Here is a 23,985-nt window from a genome sequence, read left to right as displayed (position 1 = left end):
CCTGGGTGTCCTCACCTTCCTGGGTGGTCATGTGTTCTCTGGCAGCTTCCTCTTTGCCCGTAAACTGGCCTGGGGGGGAATCCCCACCGGGTCCTTTAAGAAGCCCGGGGGCTCCTGCAAAACTCAGTGACTTCAGCCTAGAGCACAAGATGAAGCCGGGCTTCCCCTGCCTGTTGGGCCTCCTGGGCCTCCTCCACTCAGCTGTCATGAGTGTTTGGGGAGTCACCACCACCTTCCCCTCCTTCCCCACCCCCGACTCCTTCCCCACCTCCGACTTCAGCTCCGGCTCCCCTACTGACTCTGCCTGGTCCACCTCCAGCTCCAAGTCCCAGGTAAGGAGGCCCCAGAGTCTAAGAACTGCGTTCTGTCCCTTTCTTTGGCTTTTTGGAGACCTGAATATAATTTCACGGATGGGTAGTCCTGAACACTCTAAAAGATTTACGACTCCCTTTGTTAACTGCAGGTGCCTTGAAAATGACTTAAAACCCTGGGTAAAATAATTAAATTGTTAGCAAGAGAGACAGCATTTTGGTTCTCCAGCTGGGGGCTTTAGAGAACGAAATCTAAGCTTTCAAGAGGTTCTCCAACCTGACTGTACTTTAGAATTGGGGCGGAGTGGAGAGAGACTTAAAAAAATGAAGTTGCCTGGGTTCTAACCCAGATACGAATGGTAACGGGATGAGCCCTGCCAGGAGAAGCTCCAGAGAATTTTGTCTTGCTGATTTGCTGCCATCGGAGACCCTCGATGCTTCTGTTGGAGCCCTGAAAGTGACTCTGAGCCTTGTTTGCAAGGGAGATGGGTGACGGAGTAGGAGGAGGAGACCCTGGTCTTTGGGAAAAGTGCTGTTACACGTGGTATTTCCCTGGAGGAGCGTTAACTCTTTTCAATCTTTCTTATAAGGAATCTGAAGAGTCATTTCCAGCTCAAAATGACAATAGCAGGAGCAAAACAACAAGGCAAACAGGAAAAGCAAGCAAGGGCTAGAAAGGGTCTGGTGCAATGGCTCAGCAGGTAAAGAATCCGCCCTCAATACAGAAGACACAGGAGACCTGGGTTCGATCCCTGGGTTGGGAAGATCCCCCGGAGAAGGAAATGGCAACCCACTCCAGTATTCTTGCCTAGAGAATTCCATGGACAGAGGAGCCTGGTGGGCTATAGTCCATGGGATCGTGAAGAGTTGGACACGACTGAGGAAGCACAGCAGCTGGCCCACGTCACTGGGACATACAGTGACCTTAGTTTAGGGGACGGATCTCTTTTGAGGGAGTAGGAAGAGACCTGGAGGGGTGAGAGGTTGGGCGCAGGAAGCACCCTCCACCTCTGCCCACATCAGCTCTGGATATTTCTGTAGGAGTCCTACTCTGTAACAACTAGGCTTTCTGTGCTAAGGTGTGATTTCTGTCCTCTGTATTTCTATGATCTTTACCCACATTTCAGGTGGCTGCTTATGTGATCATTGGACTGGAAGGGCCAATAGGACAAAAGGAGGAAAAGGCTTTTGTTTGTTTCCACTTCACCACCAGAACCTCAAGGCAATGAAAACCATTTGATAACCTCAAGGCAGTTATCAAATGGTTTGCATAGGGCTCGATAGAAAAGACAGCAATAATGTTCTCTGAATGACTTTTATAAATGCCATGACTACATCAAGTATATAATATATATTATTTAATCCACAGAGTTAAGTAAGTAAAATTTATGGTCCCATTATAGAGATGTGAAAACTGAGGCTTAGTGAGATAACGTTATTGGCTTAAAGTCACTAAAGCAGCCACTGATACAGCTCAAACTTAGCTGTTCATATGCTCAGTGCTCAGTCACTTCAGCTGTGTCTGACTCTGTGATCTGTGGACTGTAGTCTGCCAGGCTCCTCTGTCCATGGTATTTTCCAGGCAAGAATACTGGATTGCCATGCCCTTTTCCAGGGGATCTTCCCAACCAAGGAATCGAACCCATATCTCCATGTCTCATAGGTTGCAGGCAGATTCATTACCCACTGAGCCACCTGGGAAACCCCTAGCTGCTCATGCTTTCCACCGTCTGTCTCCATGCAGCTTTCATTCTAAGAGAGTATAGATGAAAAGTGCTCATTTTAAAGAGAGTGGTTTGAGAACCATGAATATGCACCCAGCTTCTTTGTAGCCAGAAGACACATCATTTTACTCCATGATACTAAATGATTTCTGGGGACAACAAGACCCGGTTAGCATTTTCTTTAAAAGTGAGGTCAGAGTTTGATCACCAATTAGAAACCAGCTTTTGGGTAAGATGATCACCTAAAATACTAGAAAAGAAAATATAAGTCAAGAAATAGAGAAATCCAAAGTGTCTGTTGTTTGGTAAGGAGATAAATATTTAAAAGTAGCTAATGAATGGTAGTTAAATTATACCTAGAGGCTTTAATTTCCTTCCTGGTTTACTTATCTGCCTCTGGTGAGTTAGTATCACGACTCCAACTTCTTTTTTTAGAGCAGACTAGGTGTCACTTCCACTATAAACCCAGTTTTCTAGGGCTGGCTGTCAGTTTGATGAGCTCTTTGGAAAGTGGTAGAAAACCCCTTTATAACTGTCATTGAGCAAGTTCCAAACGTATCATTTTCTGTACTTTGAAAATGTTGAGTACCATTATTTTATGCCTTGAATCCTTACAGGCACTTAGACTTGGCTGCTAATTAGAGCCAATTGCAGCCTGAAATCACAAATGTGCACCTCACCTTCTGCTGGCATGCTCAGGGCACTTCAGATGCCTCAGATGGCACCCTCCAAAGCGGGGGTGGGGGTGCTATCATGGCCCTCGTTTCCCAGACAAGGTAAGGCTCCACGCTTCACCCCACACAGCAACAGGCAGTCAGAACCACGAGCTGGTTGCTTTTGTCATCAGACAGAGGGACTTATTGAGAAAAAAGACATGAAGGCTTTCATAATGACAGTGGGCCTGATTCACTGGGCAGGAATTGGGTCTTTGTCTCCTTTAGTCAGAGCCTGGAAAATTGTAGATGCTGGTAATGTGAATTGAACACAGCTTGAGTGAGAATTGATCGGTGTAAGGTGTCTGTGGGGTCCACAGGGTGGATCTCGTACCCTTCCAAAGGCCAATGGGACATGCACTTATTTTTGCTGCCCATCCCCCACATTATACTCACATAGAGATTAAGCATCTGCCACAGAGGAAGACCCATCACCATTAGTTTTATCATCTCTGAATGCAAGGAACAGAAATATCTCTAATGGGAAACACTGATCAAACTTATGGACCATTGTGATGTCAGTTGAGCACCCTGGGCTGATGATAAACAGGATGGGAGCTGGGGAGTGCACAGCGCGAGGACAGAGATGTTCAATACAGGACAGGGCAATGGCTGTCAGCAGGGCTCATAATTATTTGCCTGCCTTTCAGGTGAACTTCAGGACGAAAAGTTGTGAGCTGGTGGTTTCTAGTGGATTGTCTAGAAACTGCTTGATGATCTCTGCTGTTTTGGGAGTTGACAGAGCTTTTTCAAGAACTCTCAGAATGGCCCAGCCCTGTCTTGTGCAGCTAATTGACCTCCCTTTGTCAAAATGCAATGCGAGACCTTTCTTTTGGTAGACAGTTGTTAGAATAAGCTATTTCTTCAAAGGTCTATAATACACGGTTCCTCCTGTAAAAACCTTGGCACCCTTAACTGGAGGCTTTCCACCTTCCATGTGAGTGATAAAGCCGGTTCCCAAGAAGGCTGGCCTCTCTAACAGGCTCCTGGCATGACCTGTCTAGTCCTTATTCGTCCCTGGTAAAGACCCTTCCCTTTCCTTCCTCCCAGCCCCGGTGTTCAGCACAAACCTGTTTGTTCTTCCTCTAACTCCCCAAGGTTTGCAGGTGTGGGGTGTGACTGGCAAAACAAGTTGAGGTCAATGTTAAGGATTAACATGCCATACACTGTTTTGGGTAAAAATAAATATATATATTTGTCTTCCCTGGTAGCTCAGCTGGTAAAGAGGTCTGCCTGCAATGCAGGAGACCCTGGTTTGAAACCTGGGTTGGGAAGATCCACTGGAGAAGGGATAGGCTGCCCACTCCCTTATTCTTGGGCTTCCCTGGTGGCTCAGCTGGTAAAGAATCTGCATGCAATTTGGGAGATCTGGGTTCAATCCCTGGGTCAGGAAGATCCCCTGGGAATGGCTACCCATTCCAGTATTCTTGCCTGGAGAACTTCATGGACAGAGGAGCCTGCCTGGCTAGAGTCCATGGGGTTGCAGAGTTGGACATGACTGAATGACTTTCACTCATATAAAATTTGCTCATCTTAAAAGAAGATTAGATTAAAATAACAAGCAATTTGGGCTTCCCACATGGCGCTAGTGTTAAAGAATCTGCCTGCCATTGTAGGAGACATAAGAGATGCAGGTTTGATCCCTGGGTCAGGAAGATCCCCTGGAGGAGTGCATGTATTCTTGCCTGGAGATTCCCATGGACAGAGGAACCTGGTGGGTTATGGTCCATAGGGTCACAAACAGTCGGACATGATGGAAACGACAACACACACACACGAAACAATTTAGCTTCAAAAGCTTGAATTAATTGGTCCAGGGGTCTCTGGTGGACTAGATCTTGATTATACAAGCATCCGGGTTCAGCTTGTTTAGGAATTAGGGAAGTTGGTAGACATTAAATCACAGAGCACACAACCTCATCAACAGCCGGCTGACCTCTGAAACTTTGAGAAGTGTAGCCTGCATCTCTTCAAATTCTGAAAACCATCCCTTTGCTCTTGGTGTGTCAGAAAGAGACCCTTCGGGCTGATGTGCTACAGGTGAGCTTTGGGCTTGCCATCAGAGAAGATCATTGAAAGGCACAGTCAGTGGGCTGCCAAGAGTTATTCTGCAAAGCAATTGGAGTAATAAAAAAAATGTTAATTGTGCCGGGATCCCCTTGGGGAAGTTCAAAGGGGACAAAAGAAAAAACAGGATCTTTCAAACCTGTCATTTTAAAATATGCATTGGCACCAAAGTGTGAGCCTGAATATATTAAAGAAACATCAAATATTTTAAAATGACTTTTCTGCAAGTGGTAAGCTGGAAAACTTTAAAAAAATTTGTACAAAACCTTCAGACTACTACATTGTTCAGTTTGTGACAAATGGCTCGTTTGTTGCCATTTTGAAGGATATTAATTATATATTTTCCCAGGTGAAGAGAGAATGTGAATTTGCACTGTACAACTTTACTGTAACCCATATCTTTGATGTTTTCCTCATTCTGCTGGAAGGCAATGAGTTGGGACTGGCACAGAGGTGTAGGAAAGAAAAGGAGTAAGCAGAAGGAAAATTATAGTGAGATTTACTGATCACCTACCATGTACCAGGGACTTGGTTTACATTACTTGGTTCCTCTTGGGGACAACCCTGTGAAGTAGATTTTCTCTGTTTGACAGATGAAGAAACCAAGACTTGAAGAGAATTCAGATCCAGTAAATGGTAGAATTAAAATTCAATCTTAGGACTCTCATCCGGAGAGGCAATGGCACCCAACTCCAGTACTCCTGCCTTGAAAATTGCATGGACGGAGGAGCCTGGTAGGCTGCAGTCCATGGGGTTGCTGAGTCAGACACGACTGAGCAACTTCCCTTTCACTTTTCACTTTCATGCATTGGAGAAGGAAATGGCAACCCACTCCAGTGTTCTTGCCTGGAGAATCCCAGGGACAGAGGAGCCTGGTGGGCTGCCGTCTATGGGGTCACACAGAGTCGGACACGACTGAAGTGACTTAGCAGTTAGCAGGACTCTCATCACTTTAATTTTTTTTCCTTACATGGGGACAGCAATCATTTCCTTTAAGACTCTTCTGGAAAGGTGAACTATATGGTTTGCTTAACAGGTGGAGAGGTGGCTGACCACTGAGTTGTGCCTGTGAGACGTGGCGGCAGCTTTGGGTGTTTTTGTGATTCCGTTCATTTATGTATTGGGTTCCATTTGCTTGCCTCTAAGAGAAGGGGATGACAGAGGATGAGACTGTTGGATGGCATCACCGACTCAATGGACAGGAGTTTGGGTGAACTCCGGGAGTTGGTGATGGACAGGGAGGCCTGGCGTGCTGCAGTCCATGGGGTCGCAAAGAGTCGGACATGACTGAGCTACTGAACTGAACTGGAGCACTCTTTTGACAAGTCAATTTCTGTCATTCCCCTTGCCAAAAAGCTCGTTGCCCAGCTTATCTCTGATGTTGAACTTACTTTTATTCGCAGTCATTTTCCAACTTCACCGGCAACAGAGATGACCGTGGGGTCTGCCAGTGCTCCGTTATCCTGCCGGACAACACCTTTCCTGTGCTGAGAGTGGAACGCCTGGAAATCACAGCTCAGACTATCTCCAAGAAGTTTGAGACAGAGCTTTCTAAAGTAAGCATTTTACTCTTTTTGCCTCTCCCAACAAGGTCTTGTCACGCACAGACAACATGGCTTTTCTTCAGGACTGTGTAAGCAGCCTTTCTTCACTCTATCAAGGAGCACATCTGCATGTAATGGATGTGTTAGCGTTCGCTTTGCAGTAAGCTATGGAGTTCCCTATAGCAGGAGGGGTGTGCGCAGAGGACAAAGACGGGGTGGAGATGATTCGCCCCACAGGGTAAGCTCTCTTCACTGTCCTTCCAGGAAGCTGGAAGGAAGCCTGTACATTTCAACCCTGAACGCTTTTTTTGGTTTTGTGGTTTCCTCTTCCCTTGGGTCTTCTTCTTTGGTGTTCTTCCAGCTTTGCCTTCTTTTCTTTCCTCTCCTCTGTCCTTAGGTTCTGTCTTCCTGTCCTTGCGTTTTTCTCATCCTCTTCCTATTCCATTATTTCCCCTCTTGCCTCAGTCCTTTCTTTCCTCTTCTTTTTCGTTTTGTTTCCGTTTTTCCCTCTTTTGGGTCTTCTCTTGCATGCTCTCGCTCCTTCTTTCTCCTCCTCCCCTCCCCCGAATCTCCCTCTCACCTTCCCCACTCTCCCTTCTTTTCCTCCGTTCCTCCTGTTTAGTCAGTTCACTCTCTTCCATCTCTGCCTCTCTCTCTTTCTTGGAGTTAGCCTCTGTTGTCTCAGCAGGGACCTTATATCAGATGCATCTCGCATTAACCCCAAATTGAAGACTTCCCTGGGAATTTGAATCTAGCAGGTCACTCAGCCTTGGTTGAAACCTCCCGAACCCCTGGTTACTGCTTTCTCCAGCCCGAGGACATCATATCCCTGAATTAGCCCTTCTCCGAGCTGGTTGGAACAATGAACTTGGCATTCCAGCTTTGACCCCTTTAACCTTTTTAGCCAAGTCAAAATCAGATAGAAAGCCTCCTGCTTTCTGCACAGGTGAAGTCCACCCTAGGCTTTCATCACACGATGCATTATTTATTAATAATACCACTCCATTAACTTACAAGGAGCTCTGGATTTCCTGGAAGATTGGAATAAGTTTTCCCAAGAAATTTCAGCTCAGCTACCTCAACATCCAGCCTAGTTATCTTTTAAGACAAAAATTCCAATGAGGCTGAGCCCCTGCTTTCAACCTGAATTGGTAGATAAATATTCTGAGTTTAAATGAGTGTCCAGGAAAATGTGTTTGACGACTCCAGGAGCCTAGCTTCTTAGGAAATAAAATGTCCTTGAATTAATCAGCAGAAAAGGCACAGCACTAAATTATAAATTCCAATCATTAATATTCATAGTCTTATTCCAGCATAATCAAGTACAGATAAGAAGTTATGCATAAAAACATAACAAGTGGAGGAAAATCCTAGGTAAGGATCTTTGCAGTTAGAGTCATTTGCTTTGAAATAGTGGGAGCTACTGATTTGCATGTCTTCTTGGCTGGCAGGGATGTGAAGGGCAGTTTGAAACCCCAGGCTGCTCCAGGGAGAGGTTTGTGAATCTGGGATGTATAATCCTAATCCTGTGAGGGGGGCAGGAAGCATCTGCCTTGCTAATAATTGACGGGGAAGAAGTATAGAGAAGATGAAGAAACTTTCAGTTCTGAAAGGGTCAGGAGCTGGTCCTAAAAAAGATTCTCGACTGAGGCCTAGGAAAGGAATTGACCTGCCTCCTAAGATTTACATAATGGATTCAGGGTGTGCCAGCTAAGGATGACAGCAGTAACATGAACAACTTCCCTCTGTGCTTTTTCTGAATGTTTCCAGTTCTACACTCAATAAACCCTTTAAGGCAGGTAGGCCAGTGTTCTTTCCGCCATGGTAGGGATGGGTCAACTGAGGTCCATACGGAGGCATAAATGTAAAGGTCTCTTGGCCGGCTAAGCCAAATCAGGAATCTGGGTCTTGGAATCAGTCCGTTTGTTTTTCCTCTCGGCCATGCTGTTACCATCCTCTAAGAAGAGACACGTGCTTTCCTGCTGGCTCAGTGGTAAAGCAGCCACCTGCCAATGCAGGAGATGCAAGAGACACTGATTCAAAGATCCCCTGGATTAGGAAGATCCCCTGGAGGAGGAAATGGCAACCCGCTCCAGTATTCTCTCCTGGAGAATCCCATGGACAGAGGAGCCTGGCAGGCTACAGTTCATGTGGTCAGGAGTTGGACATGACTGAGCGACTAAGCACAGGATACATAAGAAAAGATGCAGCAGGTCAATAATGCTTTCCATCCAAAGTTAGCTCTTCAGCTGAGGGCTTTTGAGTTCCAGGTGAATTATTATAGCTGTCCTTAGGTTGCCTTGGAAATCCCTGTTTGTCTGGAGGCCTGGGGGAATGCCCATTCGAGCAGGCCGGTAGAAAAGGATTTGGACTGCCAGATGTTGATTCATTATCTGTCAGGACACAGAGAAGACAGGGATGGCCCCCACATAAGATGCTGAAAGCGTTTGATACTATGCTGTGGTTTCTGAGATGTCCCCTTGTGACTGTACTTAGGAAGGAGACAGCACAAAAGGCGGCTCAGAATTTTTTTCTCGAGAGGGTTATGGTCTCTGGGGCAAGTTATTAAATATGACACTTTTGCTAATAGTCTCTCATGCATGAGAGGGTTGAGGCAGCCGGGGAGACATTTAGGCAACCCATAAACAAACAACATCGATTGAGCAATGTTTTGTGCAGTGAAATATAATAAATTAAAAGGTCAGATTGAAAAAAAAGCCTTAAGTCACTGTCTCTCTAATAATTGCTGTAATTTATAGGGCACCCACTATACCAGGCACTTAATATACATTATCTCTAGTGTTTGCAATCATTGTGTAAGTGTGATACCATTATCCCCAGTTTATAGGAGGAAATGGAGGCTTGGAGAAATTAAGTGATTTGCCCATGAAGTACAGAAGCCTGATTTGTGCTTAGGTGGGTCTCGCTCCACAGTGCTTCATATGTCTTGATGATCAATTCACACTGAATTAATCTTGTTGTTAAAAATATATTAAAATGACAGTATGTGGCAAAGTGCATTTACTCGTTTTGAATAATCTGGCTATGGTGATGATCACAGGTTTTGAGGAACTGGCAGAAATGCGAGCCAGATAATTCTTTAGTCTAATAGCCAGTTGGGCTGCATTCTTACCTACTGCAAGACCGCGATGTAGAGAACAACAGCCAGCCCCCAATGGTTGTTATTCTGTAGAGTCTGATCCTGAGAATCCAGTAATGATATGTGTGTAACAAATAGAAGAACGAAAAACTCTGCATGAAGGGCTGAGGGTTTGAAGGCAAGCATAGATGAGTCATCTGAAGCTCAAATTTGTAGTGAGGGGGAGCTCTGCAGTAACAATGTTGACACAGGGAGGTGTCTCCTTAGGGGTAGATGACCCTGAGCAAGCTGGGCTGCCTCTGCTGAGGCTGCACCTTCCACAGAGAGCTGGGATGTTTCCAGAATTGTCCGTTCCATCTCAACACTAGAGATCCGTACGTGCAAAGGGTTCAGACTTACAATCTCTTTACATGACTACAGTGCACACCATGAAGTCTTTCTGGCCCATTCTCAAATTCTCTCCCACCTTCTGTAACTCCGTGGATGATTCCAATTTTCCTGAACATCCTGGAGCTATTCTTGAAATGTTAGTTGAGAGAACCTCAAGATTTTCCCCAAACAGACCTTTCGACACCCTTCACTCTGTGGCAGAAGCAGGGCAGACCCAGCACATGCACTCCAAGGCAGCAAACGTCAGGATCGGCCTTGGTGTGCAGGGCGAATCTGGGAGAGCCACATTTCATTTAGCAGAAATGACAGTTGAATCACTCATTTTTATAGAACAACAGCTGTGATATGCCACCAAAATGTTCCAGGAAAGCTGAGGGTGTTTCATTTGTTCCAAGAGCTGGCAAGGCCAAATGCCAACAAGAATATTCATTTTGCGAACTTCCATTTCTGCCGTGGGTTGGCACTTCATTATTATTATTGTTTTTCTCACAGCCTGATTTTTTTTCTTATGCCTGATTTTTGGAGAAGTTGAAACCTGGCTACCTTATATCTACGTTTGTGCTTTTGAGTGAGACTTGCTAGGTTTATATATATATATGTTTTTGTTTTTTTTTAACCTCCTTATCCACCAAAATGTCACCAGCCGTATCAGCCTCTTCTGATGGCAATGAGCATCCGTTGCCTGAGGAGATATACTAGCAGTGCCAAGGGCTGTGTTTTCAACTTTCATTAAAATCCTCTTTGCCTGCAGCCCTAGGCCTTTAGGTCCATGGCCTATGCGTCTACTCTAATTTGTACAGTGGGGTTAAGTGGAAGGGCTAAAATGTCAGAAGTTAGGGCTGCCTTTGGTATTAGAAGGATTAGAAGCTGACATCTGGCTCTGACTTCATCCAGGCCCTGTGGATCAGCTACTTGACATTAGCACAGTTTGGAGGGAAAAGCATCACTTCTTTTCAAATTTTTAAAAGAGTGTAAAAACTGGCAACTTTTAATGAGCAGGTCCTTAAAAAAGCCATGGCATTTCTTTTAGAGATCAGATACTGAAAGAACCACCAACTGTGTTTATTGAAATATCCATTTGGAGATTCCAATTATACACTAAGCCACCATGGGAATTTTTGGAAGTATTTTAGCTTAATGATCAGACATTCAAATGTATGCAACAAATGTGTAATTTAAAGGTCTGATTGCAATAATCAGGTCTTGGAAAAAACCTGGAATAAATATGTGGATGCAGTTAATGAAATGTATACTGTATAGTAGCACATATCTCACATATTGAGGAGTAAGTTCGGTCTCTTTTTTAAAATTGAAGTATTGTTGATTTCCAGTGTTGTTAGTTTCAAGTACACAGCAAAGTGATTCAGTTATACATACATATGTATCCATTTTTTTTCAGATTCTTTCCCCTTATAGGTTATTTCAAACTGAGTATAGTTTTCTGTGTTATATGGTAGGTCCTTGTTGGTTACTAAATAGACATTTCTCCAAAGACATACAGATGACAAAAAAGCACATGAAAAGATGACAACTTCACTAATTATTAGAGAAACGCATATCAAAGCTCCAAGGAGGCGTCACCTCACATCCGCCAGAATGGCCATCCTCAAAAAGTCTACAAATAACAAATGCTGAACAGGGTGTGGAGAAAAAGGAAACCTCCTATACTGCTGATGGAAATGCAAATTGGTACAACCACTATGGAAAACAGTATGGAGATTCCTTAAAAAACTAAAAGAAAGAGCTCCCATATGATCCAGCAAACCCCACTCCCAGACACTCCAGAGAAAACCATACTTTGTAGGTTGAGTCTTTATGGCACTCCGTAGAAGGCAGAGGGATTCAAAACTCATTGCATATGGTAATCAAAGAGGGAATTCTTCTTAGAGCATGTCTCCCTCTTCTAGAAAATAAAGCGGTGGTTCTAAATGGAGAGAAGGTGGTGGTTGTGGGGGGGTGGGGGTGGTTTTGCACCTGGGGAACATCTAGCAATATCTGTGACATTTTTGGTTGTCATAGCTGGGGTGGGTGCGTGGGCACTATTTGCACTTAGAGGCTAGGAATGCTGTTAAATATCCTACAATACACAAGAAAGAATGATCTAGCCCCAAATGTCAATAGTGCTGAGGTTGAGAAACCCTGATTTAGAGCATGTGTGTTGAGTGGAAGAGGGTGAGCCAAAGCCTGATTCAAGCCACTGTAGTTTGGAGAGATAATATCTTCTCAAACATTAAAGTGGAGATTAAACTGTAGTTGCAAATGATGATCTGAAGCACAATTATTTTTAGTCTAGGCAAGTGTAAAAGCCACCTCCTTCCCCATCGTAACAATAAGTTCTTTTTAGTCTGTACTTGGATTGATTTTTAAAAATATCTAGTTAACTATATTTTTGATACTTCGCTTTACTTAAAAAAGATTGACCGCGATCAAATAGTCCCTGAGGAGTTGGTAGTGGAGGAAGGCTGCGTGACATCTCCCTGAGAATTGACTTGAGCTGTTTGCCCTTCAGGTAAAGGAGTATGTCCAATTAATCAGCAAGTATGAAGAGAAACTCTTAAACCTAACTGTCCGAGTATCGATCATGGAAAAAGATTCCATTTCTTACACTGAGCTGGACTTTGAGTTGATCAAGATGGAAGTGAAGGAGATGGAGAAACTGATCAAGCGGCTGAAGGTCGGCTTTTCCGGAAGCACAGTGATCATTGACCAGTTGGAAGTGGAGGTATGAAATCACTGTTTGCGTATTAGTGACAAAGTCTCTTTCTCTGGTGACCCAGACAGTAAGAATCCGCCTGCAATGCAGGAGACCCAGGTTTGATCCCTGGGTTGGGCAGATCCCCTGGAGAAGGGAATGGCTTCCCACTCCAGTGTTCGTGCCTGGAGAATCTCATAGACAGAGGAGCCAGGTAGGCTACAGTCCATGGGGTTGCAAAGAATTGGACACGACTGAGCGACTAACACTTCCACTCTTTGGTGAGCAAGTGCTAGGGTCAGGAGAGGAATCTTTTTCTTCTGATGTCTAATCCTATACTTGTTCATGACCACCTGGCACATCCCGTGTTCCACTTTAGATGGATGCCTGGCTTTGAATAGTAAATTACATACATGGGGAACATACTAACTGAGGAGTAGCTGTCTAATGGTCAGAGTCCCACTCCAGAGCCAAATGACTTTCAATATCTCCAGAAAGAAGATGATATATAAGTGTGAACAACTCCAAGGCCAAGCTAGATCAGGGGGTCTTCTTCATTCTGGATTTATCTTCATGGGACTTGAAAGTCACGATTTACCTGATTTTGGATGTGCTAGGTCCGTTTCTCCTTTCCAATGAGCATATAATCTTTAATCCCTCTTGGAACGCTTCTCCACATACTGGCAAGTCTCTTTAAAGGAGTTTCTTGTAAATATGTTTTTCTGAAGGCTTTTAAGCTCTGTGAATAAAGATCATCCCATTAATATTAGGCTTGGATAATTTATATCAACAAGGAGTATCCTAGCACAGTCATGACATGGACTATCATTGAGAATTCCAGTTCTGTATTTTAGGATTCAGGCTTTCTCTGGCCCTTACTATTCATTAGGAACTTAATTATAATATGGCATGAGTAAACACGAGTTTACAGGGGAAGGTTGTCAGAGATGAACTTTAATGGACATTTGGGGATGCTTCGATGGAACCTGTTTTCTGTCATTACAGCTTTTAAAATCTTTGCCATTTTCTTCTTGTCACACACATCGGCTTGCAATCCGACAGGCATTCACACTAAACCATGAAATGTATTCTTCCAAATGAAACCGTTCAGAAGAATCTCGGGTGTATTCTCCAGCAACCTTTCTCTAAGTGACAAATTCAGCCCTGGAATGTTTATGAAAGAAGTTGCATGATAACAGAAAATCACTCTGAATTTTGATTTTCTTAGATCAGGAATATGACTCTCCTGGTGGAGCAACTTGAGACGCTGGACAAAAACAACGTCCTTGCCATTCGCCGACAAGTCCTGGCTCTGAAGAACAGGCTCAAGGAATGTGAGGCCTCTAAGGTCGAAAGTACCCCCCCGCCCCCTGCTCCAGGTAAGGGTGCGCCGTCTTTCCCAGGCTCTGGAAGAGCTGAAGCTGAGGTGGGGAAGGGCTCTGGGATGGTGGAGGTGAAGGGAGGATGGGATTTTTGCAGGTCTGAGTTTATTCTCCTGTGCTTTTAAATCTCATCTACCCATTCTACGCACAATCACATTCTGGGGTGCACAGAGGAGAAGCGCAGATGATGAGTTGATTTAAAACAAAATCCACAAATTGCACATAACCTTTTTGCATTTGCTAACGGGGAGAATGTCTATGGTGATGGACTGGTTAGCGGGGGCCAGGTGAAAGCTTCTGCAATCTTCATGGCATCACCTCTGTTGTCCTGGGGATTCTAGGGGCTGGTTGGCTCATTTATCTGATGAGCCAGGTCGTGCCTAGCATCCTCCTTGCCTCTTTTCCATCTCCCCCAACTTCCCTGTCTTCTTCCACCTCTTTATTTCTCCTTCCTGCTCCCATTAAATTCCCATGCTATGTAGCATGTCCTAGGCCTCAGTGAGGATGTAATGGATGGCCCAGTGGCTTCATGGGTCAAGAATCCGCCTGCAACGCAGGAGACACAGAAGATGTAGGTCTGATCCCTGGGTCAGGAAGATGCCCTAGAGGAGGAAGTGGCAACTTACTCCAGTTTTACTGGAAATATTTTCCTCTGAAATATTACTCTGAAATATTTTATGAATAGAGGAGCCTGGCAGGCTACTGCCCAAAGAGTTGTAAACAGTCAGACATGACTAAGCATAAACTGGACCTACACCAGTCCAGTGCCATGTAGGCGTGTCCTACCATCTTCCTTAGACTGCGAATTCTTGGAGGGCAGGAATGGTGTGTCCCTCTCTCAGGAATCATCCTTGAAGGGGGTTAGGTGTAGCATCGAGATGCGTGCCTGTAACTGAACTGCCTTCTTGAATGGGGTGGTGGAGTGTAGGGATCAGGAGCTCGGCATTGGGATGCCAAAGGCCTGAGCTTCCCAGCTACATAGCCATGGCAAAAAGCCTTAATCTCCTCCTTGGTAAATGGAAGAACAGTCCTAGGAACCTTGCAGGGTTGCAGTGACGATTCACAAAATGATTTTTGACAAGCTCACAGCTCTGTGACTGACATTTATGCACTGGCGATTGTCGTTGCAAATTAATTCGGATACTTAAAGTGAACACCTCGCTGCAAACAAAAGCAGAGCTAGATCCGTGTGCCTCTCAGCACATCGCTCCAGGTGAACTAAAGCTGTAGTGTCCAGCCCTGGAGCCAGGGTCACAGGGACGCTCTCTCTCCAAGTCCTGAGCATCTCAGCCTTGATGGGGACCGTATCCGTTCATCAAATCATACAGCTCTTGTGATTCTCATTCACTCCTATTCTCACAAGCTGCTTCCTTTCAGGCCATGCATTTCTGGGTCCTTGTCACTGTCACGGATTTCTTTAAGGCTTTAATTAAATACTGCCATTGTTATAATCCTCTTGGTGTTGTTCAGCGGCCTATTTTTCCTTCCTCTGCGGTTGAGACTCTGTCACAGTATGACCCGAAGAGGAGGTCTTGTCCTCTGTAATAAACTAGGCTAGGGAATGAGACAGAGAAGGCAATGGCACCCCACTCCAGTACTCTTGCCTGGAAAATCCCATGGTCGGAGGAGCCTGGTAGGCTGCAGTCCATGGGGTCGCAAAGAGTCGGACCCGACTGCGCGACTTCACTTTTCACTTTTCACTTTCATGCACTGGAGAAGGAAATGGCAACCCACTCCAGTGTTCTTGCCTGGAGAATCCCAGGGACGGGGGAACCTGGTGGGCTGCCGTCTATGGGGTCGCATAGAGTCGGACACGACTGAAGCGACTTAGCAGCAGCAGGAAATGAGAGCTCGGTCTATGGGGCCCCTAAGCGCTCGCTCCCCGAGGGCAGGAGTCAAACAGTGACCCCTCTCTCGATACTACCTGAGCGTGTCTTTCTTTCCTCCCTTCATCTGTCCCTTCCTTTCCCCTTCTTTCTCTTTTTTTATTTTTTGAAAGAATTGATTTTCATCCGCTTGTTTATGTATTATTTTTGGCTGCACCGGGTCTTCGCTGCTGGGCGAGCCTTTCTGTGGCCGCGGTGGGCGGGCGCACTCTCTAGCCGCGGTGCGCCGGCTTCTGATCGCCGTGGCTTCTCCAGGCGCAGAGAACCGGTTCTAGGTGCACAGGCTTTAGTGACTGCGGCCCGCAGGCTTCGTTGCCCGGTGCCATGTGGGATCGAGCCCCTGTTCCCTGTCTTGGCAGTTGGATTTTTAACCACTGGACCAGCAGGGAAGTCCCGTCTCTTTTTAAACCTCAGCAAACTGTCCTCATGGAATAACTTTCCAGGCAGTTTTCTATGCATCCCTTGGAATGAAAACAGTTTAGGGCAGGAAAGAAGGTTCGGGGCTGCCATGTCTCAGAGGAGGGGGCGTGGTGGAGAGGGTGCAGGTTTTCCTGGGGTCACGCAGGCGGCAGGGAGCTGACGCTGAGGTGCCAGACCCCTTCCTGCCTATCATCTGGGGACCTCAGGCGTCAGCACCTCCAGGCTGCTGGTGGGGGAGAAAGCACACTGCTTAGGATCTAAGGAAGAAAGAAATGGTCAGTCTGTTTTCCTATTTTCGTTAGCTTTTTTTTTTTCTAGAACTTTCCCCCAGGTCCTCAACACTTAGGCTTTTGTGAGCCAGCCCGGCCCAGCTGTGTTGTTTAAACAGATTGGTCGCAAACTCCCTCTCACTTTCCCACAACCTTGGCTGCAGCTGGATCCCTGCCAGGCCGCTTGGCCCTCCTCCAGCTCTGTTCATATTATATTTATGATGTTTATATTAAACTGACTTTTTGTCATGTTTTGAAATCAATTTCTTTCACTCGCTCTCTTTCTATTTGGACTGGTTGATAATGCAGGATTGGAAAATCCCCAGGCACCACCGCATTGTGAGCCTGTGGAGACTTTAATTAAAGTTACTCACTATTATGGGACTTTAAAATCTGGCCTGTTTGCTTTTCTTCACTGCAGAGTTGCAGAGAAGAAAAAAAAAAAAGAAAGAAAGACTTGGCCCCTGCAGGCAGCTGCCGTTTGCTACCCCCATGGTCAGCTTGATCTGAGAACCAGTACATAGTGTTAGGGTTCGATAAAATGTGCTTTATAGATACTTTATGCCACAAATGGCGTCCTTTTCTGCTTCATTTCGTAGAACTTCCTAATCTAAGATAATTGGCCTGATGCTCATTAACTGTTTTCCCTAAAAACAACCGACTTCGGTTTCTCTCTGTTCTTCTCCCTGAATCTGAAGGACTGTAGATAGGAAAATGGGATGTGAATGCCTAGAATTGTCACTGTTATAGGTGGAGGTGCAAGGGTGTGTGCTGGCACATAGTAGGTGTACAGTAAATGACCCACGAAAGATGTAGGCTGATTGGCCAAAATCCCGCACCTAGGGAAGAGCTGAGCGTTGGGGAGCATATATCCAACAATTCCAAGTCCATTTCATCTTAATTATTTTATGATTATGGCCATTTTGATTGCCTGAGTCTCACAAGTCAATTGTATTCTCATCTTTGCTCCAAGTTCAGTTGCCCAGGTGAGAGGGAGCATTGGTGGATCCAAGATTAAATTTCCTCTTGTTGAGTGTGCTCAGTCGTGTCCGACTCTTTCTGACCCCATGGACTGTAGCCCACCAGGCTCCTCCGTCCATGGGATTTTTCCAGGCAAGGATACTGGAGGGGTTTGCTGTTTCCTCTTCCAGGGGATCTTCTTGACCCAGGGATTGAACCCGCAGCTCCCGCAGCTCCTGCATTGCAGGCAGATTCTTTACCCACTGAGGCATTGGGGAAGCCCCACATTTCCTCTGCTGGTATATAATCTTTAGTTTTGTTTTGTTTTTTTTTAAAGTGCTGCTAACCATGAGACTTTAAAAAAAAAAAGCCAAGTTAGAGTATTTTAAAGTTTTACCTTGTGGCCCCCAGGATATTTTCAGAAAACCATGGCAATATCTAATAACCTCCATGACGAACAAGAGATTGCCAAATAAGGCTATCTGGTATGGAGAGTTCCTTGCATTATGTTCTGTGCAGTGAATACCAGGCTCTTGGAAGCATTCAGATATGTTCTCGGGTAAAGAGCTAGTGTTTTTATAATTAAAGCTAAGGACACAACTTAGTAACTAAAATGATAACCATGACAACAAAGGTGAGTTTGGGATGTCTAAACAGTTTTTCATTCCATAATTTAGTGCCACGGTGTGGTTGGTACTGTTCTGGGCACTTGGCTACCAGGATGGGTCCATAAACCTCCAGAAACCACTATTTAATGTAAACCTTCAGTTGTAACATGATGTGATTATAATGCTGATCATTTATTGAGTTAAATGTACCTGTCTTCTGTACTCTTAACAGTTCTACAGAGTAGGTATTATTATTTTTTCCTCTAACACAAGGAAGCTGACACTCAGAAGGTTGGGCAAGCCACTCAAGGATACTCAGCTCACTAGTGTTGGGGCAGGATTGGAATTGGAACCTGTCTGGCAATGTTTTCAGTGTACCAGGCTGCCTTCCACAGATGCTCAAATGGAGAGAGAGGTTGCACCTGTGCTTCCTGGGGTGCTAAGAAAGTTCCAACAGCTCACTAACCTGATTAACACCAAATTATCTTGGCTTTCTTGCTTGTGGAGTAGCTGAAAGGGTACTTTTGTTCTCAGTTCTGTGGTGTGTCCTCTTCCATCAGAAAATGCAAAAGGATTCGTCGATCTTTCACAACTCTTGAGTCATGGTTGGGCAGTGGGTTATTGTTCCAGTGGCAGGAAAAACTGGGGATAAAGAAGGAAAGGCATGGGGTATCTCAAGTCCTTGAGATGCAGGAAGGGGCTGGGAAGGGGTATGAGACAAGGCAGGGTGGAGAGAGGCTCAGACGGGGTAGGGGATGGGCTCTCTCGCTGGGCTAGATGAGACGGGGATGCAAGGCTCTGTGCCGGCAGTGGCACCAGGCTGCCTGTCCGTTCCATCCTTGTTTCTAGGACAGTCTGCAGCCGGGAGCTGAGGAAGCCTGCTGTAGCCTTGTCACTGGCCTGTCACTGTTGTGGCCACATCCTAGCACTGACAGCAATACTTTGTTCTAGTCTTACTTCCTCTTCCTTTGTTGGGAGCCAGGGCTATAAAAACAGTTCACAGGAGTTAGAAGATAAAAGGAGGATAACAGAAAGGACATGAGAGTGTTCAGGAACGATTGTGGGGTGAGGGAAAGAGATTCAAATTTCATACCAGGTACAATTTTATTTTTTAATTGGAGTATAATTGCTTTACTGTATTGCATTAGTTTCTGCTGTACAAAGAAGGGAATCAGCTCTGTGTCCACAGATAGCCCCTCCCTTTCGACCCTCCCTCCCACCCCAGCCCCACCCTACCTCTCTAGGTACCGCAGAGCACAAAGCAGAGCTCCCAGTGCTATGCAGCAGATCGGCACTGGCTATCTAGTTTACACACGGTTGTGGATGTATGTCAAGCCCAAGCTCCCAATTCGTCTCACCCTCCCTCTCTCCCCCGTGTCCACACGCCCATTCTCTGCATCTGCATCTCTGTTCCTGCCCTGCAAATAGGTTCGTCTGTACCTTTTTTTTTAAGGTTCCACACATATGTGTTGATATGCAATATTTGTTTTTCTCTTTCTGACTTACTTCACTCTGTATGACAGACTCTAGGTCCATTCACATCTCTATAAATGACCCAATCTTTCCTTTTTATGGCTGAGTAAAATTCCATTGTATATACATACCAAATCTTCTTCATCCATTTATCTGTTGATGGACATTTAGGTTGCTTCCATGTTCAGATATTGTAAGTAATGCTGCAGTGAACACTGGGGTACATGTGTCTTTTGGAATTTTTATAAGAGGTACAATTTTAATCTCTTGGTCAACTTGTGAAATAATAAATGTTATTATTATTATTAGTAGTAGTAGTAGTAATTTTTAAGGGAAGTTTATTTTGGATCCTTCATATCTAAGGATTTCTCCCTCTAGGACAGAATAGTTTATTATCTTTAATCCATGATAAAATGCTTGACTATGTGACAGCACATAAGTTTTCCTTGAATATTTTGTTGCTGTTGGTTTGGGATATTTCTTTTCCAGGAGGGCAAGATTCAATTAAGCAAACAATGCCTAAGTCTTCTAACCTACAAGAAAAAAGTGACTTTCTATCATTTCCTCAGGGTGAAATGTCGTTGAACAAATAAGTTCTCAGGAAGATATTTTAACCAGAATATCTGGTTAGTAGCATATAGAAACTCAAACAGTTTTTGTTATCATTAAACTGAACACACCGCTAACTTTATTTTAATAATTCATGCATTGTTTCATAAACAAAAGCAAACAAGCATTCATCTGAGAGATCACTTTTAGAAGAGGAAATAATACTTTATAATTTTATTTATTATTTCTTTAGTGGAGAGCAGTCTCTTGGCTGAACATGCGTTGCTTTTTTATTTATGAAATGGTGCATGCATTATTAAAATAAACCCGCGACTGTGTTCTGCTTAATGATATGCAAAATTATTTGAGGTTGAGTACAGAGCAGTTTCATTTCTCTACCTGTTGTATGGTTGGCTGGCTTTCCCACCAACTGCGGATTTATGAGAGCATTTAAGGAGCACATATTTAATTCTGGGACCAAAAAGCCCCAGCAGATTGGAAAAATAAAAGCAAGATTTCTAGTAATGGTTTCACCTCTGAACAGTCCTTGAATGAGGAGGGGAGAGAGGAGAGGCATTTAACAAGGAAAGAAATGGGTCTTTCTGTAGCCATCAGAGGTAGAGACTCAGAGGCGAATGCTTTGCACCCTCTTGCTCCCCGCAGTGTTAATATCGGGCAGTTCTTTGGAGCTCTGATTCTGGCTTGAGCTCACCTCATGTGCCCTCCGTGGCTCCCTGAGTCCCTCCACGCATTCACCGCCAGGTTCTGTCCCCTCCTCCCTCACCCGCTCTGCTCTAGGCAGCAGGATGAGGGAAAATGACCTCCAATGTACTTGGAATTGACTTTCTTCTGTAATTCCAATAAAATTTCTGGCCAGCTTTTTAAGGGTATTTATTAAGATTCCAGAAACTGTCTGTTCAAATCTTTAGATAGCTATTATAAAAATACTGGAGGATTTTTATTCTATTTTTTTATAGCTCATAAATGTCTGGGTTGGCAGGCATTTCAGAGGGAGGACTCTGCAAAGGGCCAGAAGGCCCAGCCGGAGTCATTCACCCGGGTGTTTCCGGGAATGTAGATCCAGTGGACCGGTGAGTCTGGTCCCACTTGATTGTACACATTGCGACAATGACGGCGTCAGCCTGGGAACCATGACGTGCTGGCCTGTCATTCTGCGGCACAGCAGGCTATGGCTTACGAGCCACAGGCCCACCTTGGCACTCTGCAGCGAGATGGTCACCACGTCATCCACGCTTTGGGCACAGAACAGGCAATGCTGCCCTAAAATACCTTCTGTGACTTTTCAAAGCTGAAATCCCACCATTAGAGGACCTCTTAGAGGTCCATCGAGGGCCTTCTTTCTTTTCTTTTTTTTTTTTTTTTAACATTTTTTATTTTGTATTGAGCCGATTCACAACATTGTGATTGTTTCAGGCGAACAGTGAAGGGACTCAGCCATACATACACATGTACCCATTTTCCCCCAAAGTCCCCTCCCATCCAGGCTGCCACATAACACTGAACAGAGTTCCATGTGCTATACAGTATGTCCTTGTTGGTTATCCACTTTAAATATAGCAGTGTGTACCTTGTCATACCGAGTCAAGTAAGTCAGACAGAGAAGGAGAAATATTATATGGCATGCCTTATATATGGAATCTAAGAAAGAAATGATACAGATGAACTTGTTACAAAACAGAGACTCACAGACTTAGATAACAAACTAATCGTTGCTGGGGAGAAGGGATAGTTAGGGAGTTTGGGATGGACAAGGACCGTCTTTCTGTATCTTTAAAATGCCATAGTAGAAACTTCCTCTCCTGAGGGTAACATGGGCAGCATTGGTACCTGGTGTGGACATGCCCTTGGGCCCCAGGGAAGGGCAGAGGGAAGGGAAGGGAAGAAAGACTTGCCCAGGATTGACTTCTTCATCCCAATTCTCCCGGCCCTGGTGAAGAGCACCACCGTGAGTATGGCTTTATGGCAATAGGAAGGCGTTCTCCTGTGGTCTTGCTTTCTTGATTTCTCTATAAGGAAAATGAAATAAAACAATATTGCTGAAATGCATTCTCATAGAAGAAAATACATTAAATTCACCAAGTCTTCCTTTTTTAAACTTTTTAAAATGGTTGTTCACAGTTCCTCTATACCCATTTTTCAGATTAAAGGCCCATCCATGTATACAGGAGACAGTTCTCTCTAGAACTGATAACATGTTTGCATTGAGACCAAGGCCAAGGGTAGCTTTTGCTTTTTCTCCATCAGAACCATGGTGTTGACAAGAAAAAATGTTTATGGATTCCTTTGGTTCTTAGAATATTAAACTGTTTGTATCTTGTCATGCATTTTCTCTAAGAATGTCCTTTTATTTGTTTTGTTCCTCTAGGGAGCTGTGCGCACGGCGGTGTGGCGAATATCAGCAAACCAATTATAGTTCAGCTCAACTGGCTAGGGTTTAGCTATAAGTATGGTGCCTGGGGTCGGGATTACTCTCCCCAGGATCCAGGCAATGGGCTGTACTGGGTGGCACCTTTGGATACAGATGGGAGAACTTTGCGATATTATAGACTCTACAATACAAAGGATGATTTGCTGTTGTATACAAATGCCCGACAGAATCAAATCTCCTATGGCCAAGGCAGTGGCACAGTAGTTTATAAGAACAACATGTATGTCAATTGGTACAACAGCCAGAACATGGCCAAAATTAACCTGACCACCAACAAAGTTGATTTGTCCCAAACTCTCCCTAATGCTGCCTATAATAACCGCTTTTCGTACGCTAATGTTGGTTGGCAAGATATGGACTTTGCTGTGGATGAGAATGGATTGTGGGTGATTTATGCAACTGAAGCCAGCACTGGTAACATCGTGATTAGTAAACTCAATGACACCACACTTGGGGTGCTAAACACTTGGCATACCAAGCAGTATAAACCATCTGTCACAAACACGTTCATGGTGTGCGGGGTTCTATATGCCACTCGCACTCTGAACACCAGAATAGAAGAAATTTTCTACTACTATGACACCAACACAGGGAAAGAGGGCAAACTTAACATTGTAATGCAGAAGATGCAAGAGACTGTGCAAAGTATTAACTATCACCCTTTTGAACAGAAACTTTTCGTCTATAATGACGGTTACCTTCTGAATTATGATCTTGTCTTCCGGCAGATACCCCAGTAAACTTTCATGTGTTAGGGTGGAAGGAAATAAAATTTTTACTGAAAAAAAATGTGGTCTTCTCCACTTATTTAGGGGCTGGGAGTGGGGAGGAGAGACGGGGCAGGGCTCAAGATCCAAAAGTACATGTGCTTCAGTTCAGTTCAGTCGCTCAGTCGTGTCCAACTCTTCGCAACCCCATGAATCGCAGCACACCAGGCCTCCCTGTCCATCACAAACTCCCGGAGTTCACTCAGACTCATGTCCATCGAATCAGTGATGCCATCCAGCCATCTCATCCTCTGTCGTCCCCTTCTCCTCCTGCCCCCAATCCCTCCCAGCATCAGAGTCTTTTCCAATGAGTCAACTCTTCGCATGAGGTGGCCAAAGTACTGGAGTTTCAGCTTTAGCATCATTCCTTCCAAAGAAATCCCAGGGCTGATCTCCTTCAGAATGGACTGGTTAGATCTCCCTGCAGTCCAATGGACTCTCAAGAGTCTTCTCCAACACCACAGTTCAAAAGCATCAATTCTTGGGCGCTCAGCCTTCTTCACAGTCCATCTCTCACATCCATACATGACCACAGGAAAAACCATAGCCTTGACTAGACGGAACTTTGTTGGCAAAATAATGTCTCTGGTTTTGAATATGCTACCTAGGTTGGTCATAACTTTCCTTCCAAGGAGTAAGCGTCTTTTAATTTCATGGCTGCAGTCACCATCTGCAGTGATT

The 23,985-nt window shown here is 44.7% G+C and overlaps 1 protein-coding gene across 1 annotated transcript; it reads left to right on the top strand.

Moving 5' to 3' along the window:
• On the top strand, positions 1-23,277 carry OLFM4 (olfactomedin 4). The gene is made up of 5 exons (XM_005903835.3): positions 1-332; positions 6,219-6,371; positions 12,359-12,571; positions 13,770-13,920; positions 22,475-23,277. The coding sequence occupies exons 1-5, from the start codon at positions 30-32 to the stop codon at positions 23,275-23,277; spliced, it is 1,623 nt and encodes a 540-aa protein (XP_005903897.3). The 5' UTR covers positions 1-29.
• The last annotated feature ends 708 nt before the right edge of the window (positions 23,278-23,985 follow it).

Source organism: Bos mutus, chromosome 12 (genome assembly GCF_027580195.1).
Source record: "Bos mutus isolate GX-2022 chromosome 12, NWIPB_WYAK_1.1, whole genome shotgun sequence".
In the NCBI taxonomy this organism is placed as follows: domain Eukaryota; kingdom Metazoa; phylum Chordata; class Mammalia; order Artiodactyla; family Bovidae; genus Bos; species Bos mutus.
Note: the sequence above shows the minus strand (reverse complement) of the source record. Positions and strands in the feature narration are given on the sequence as shown.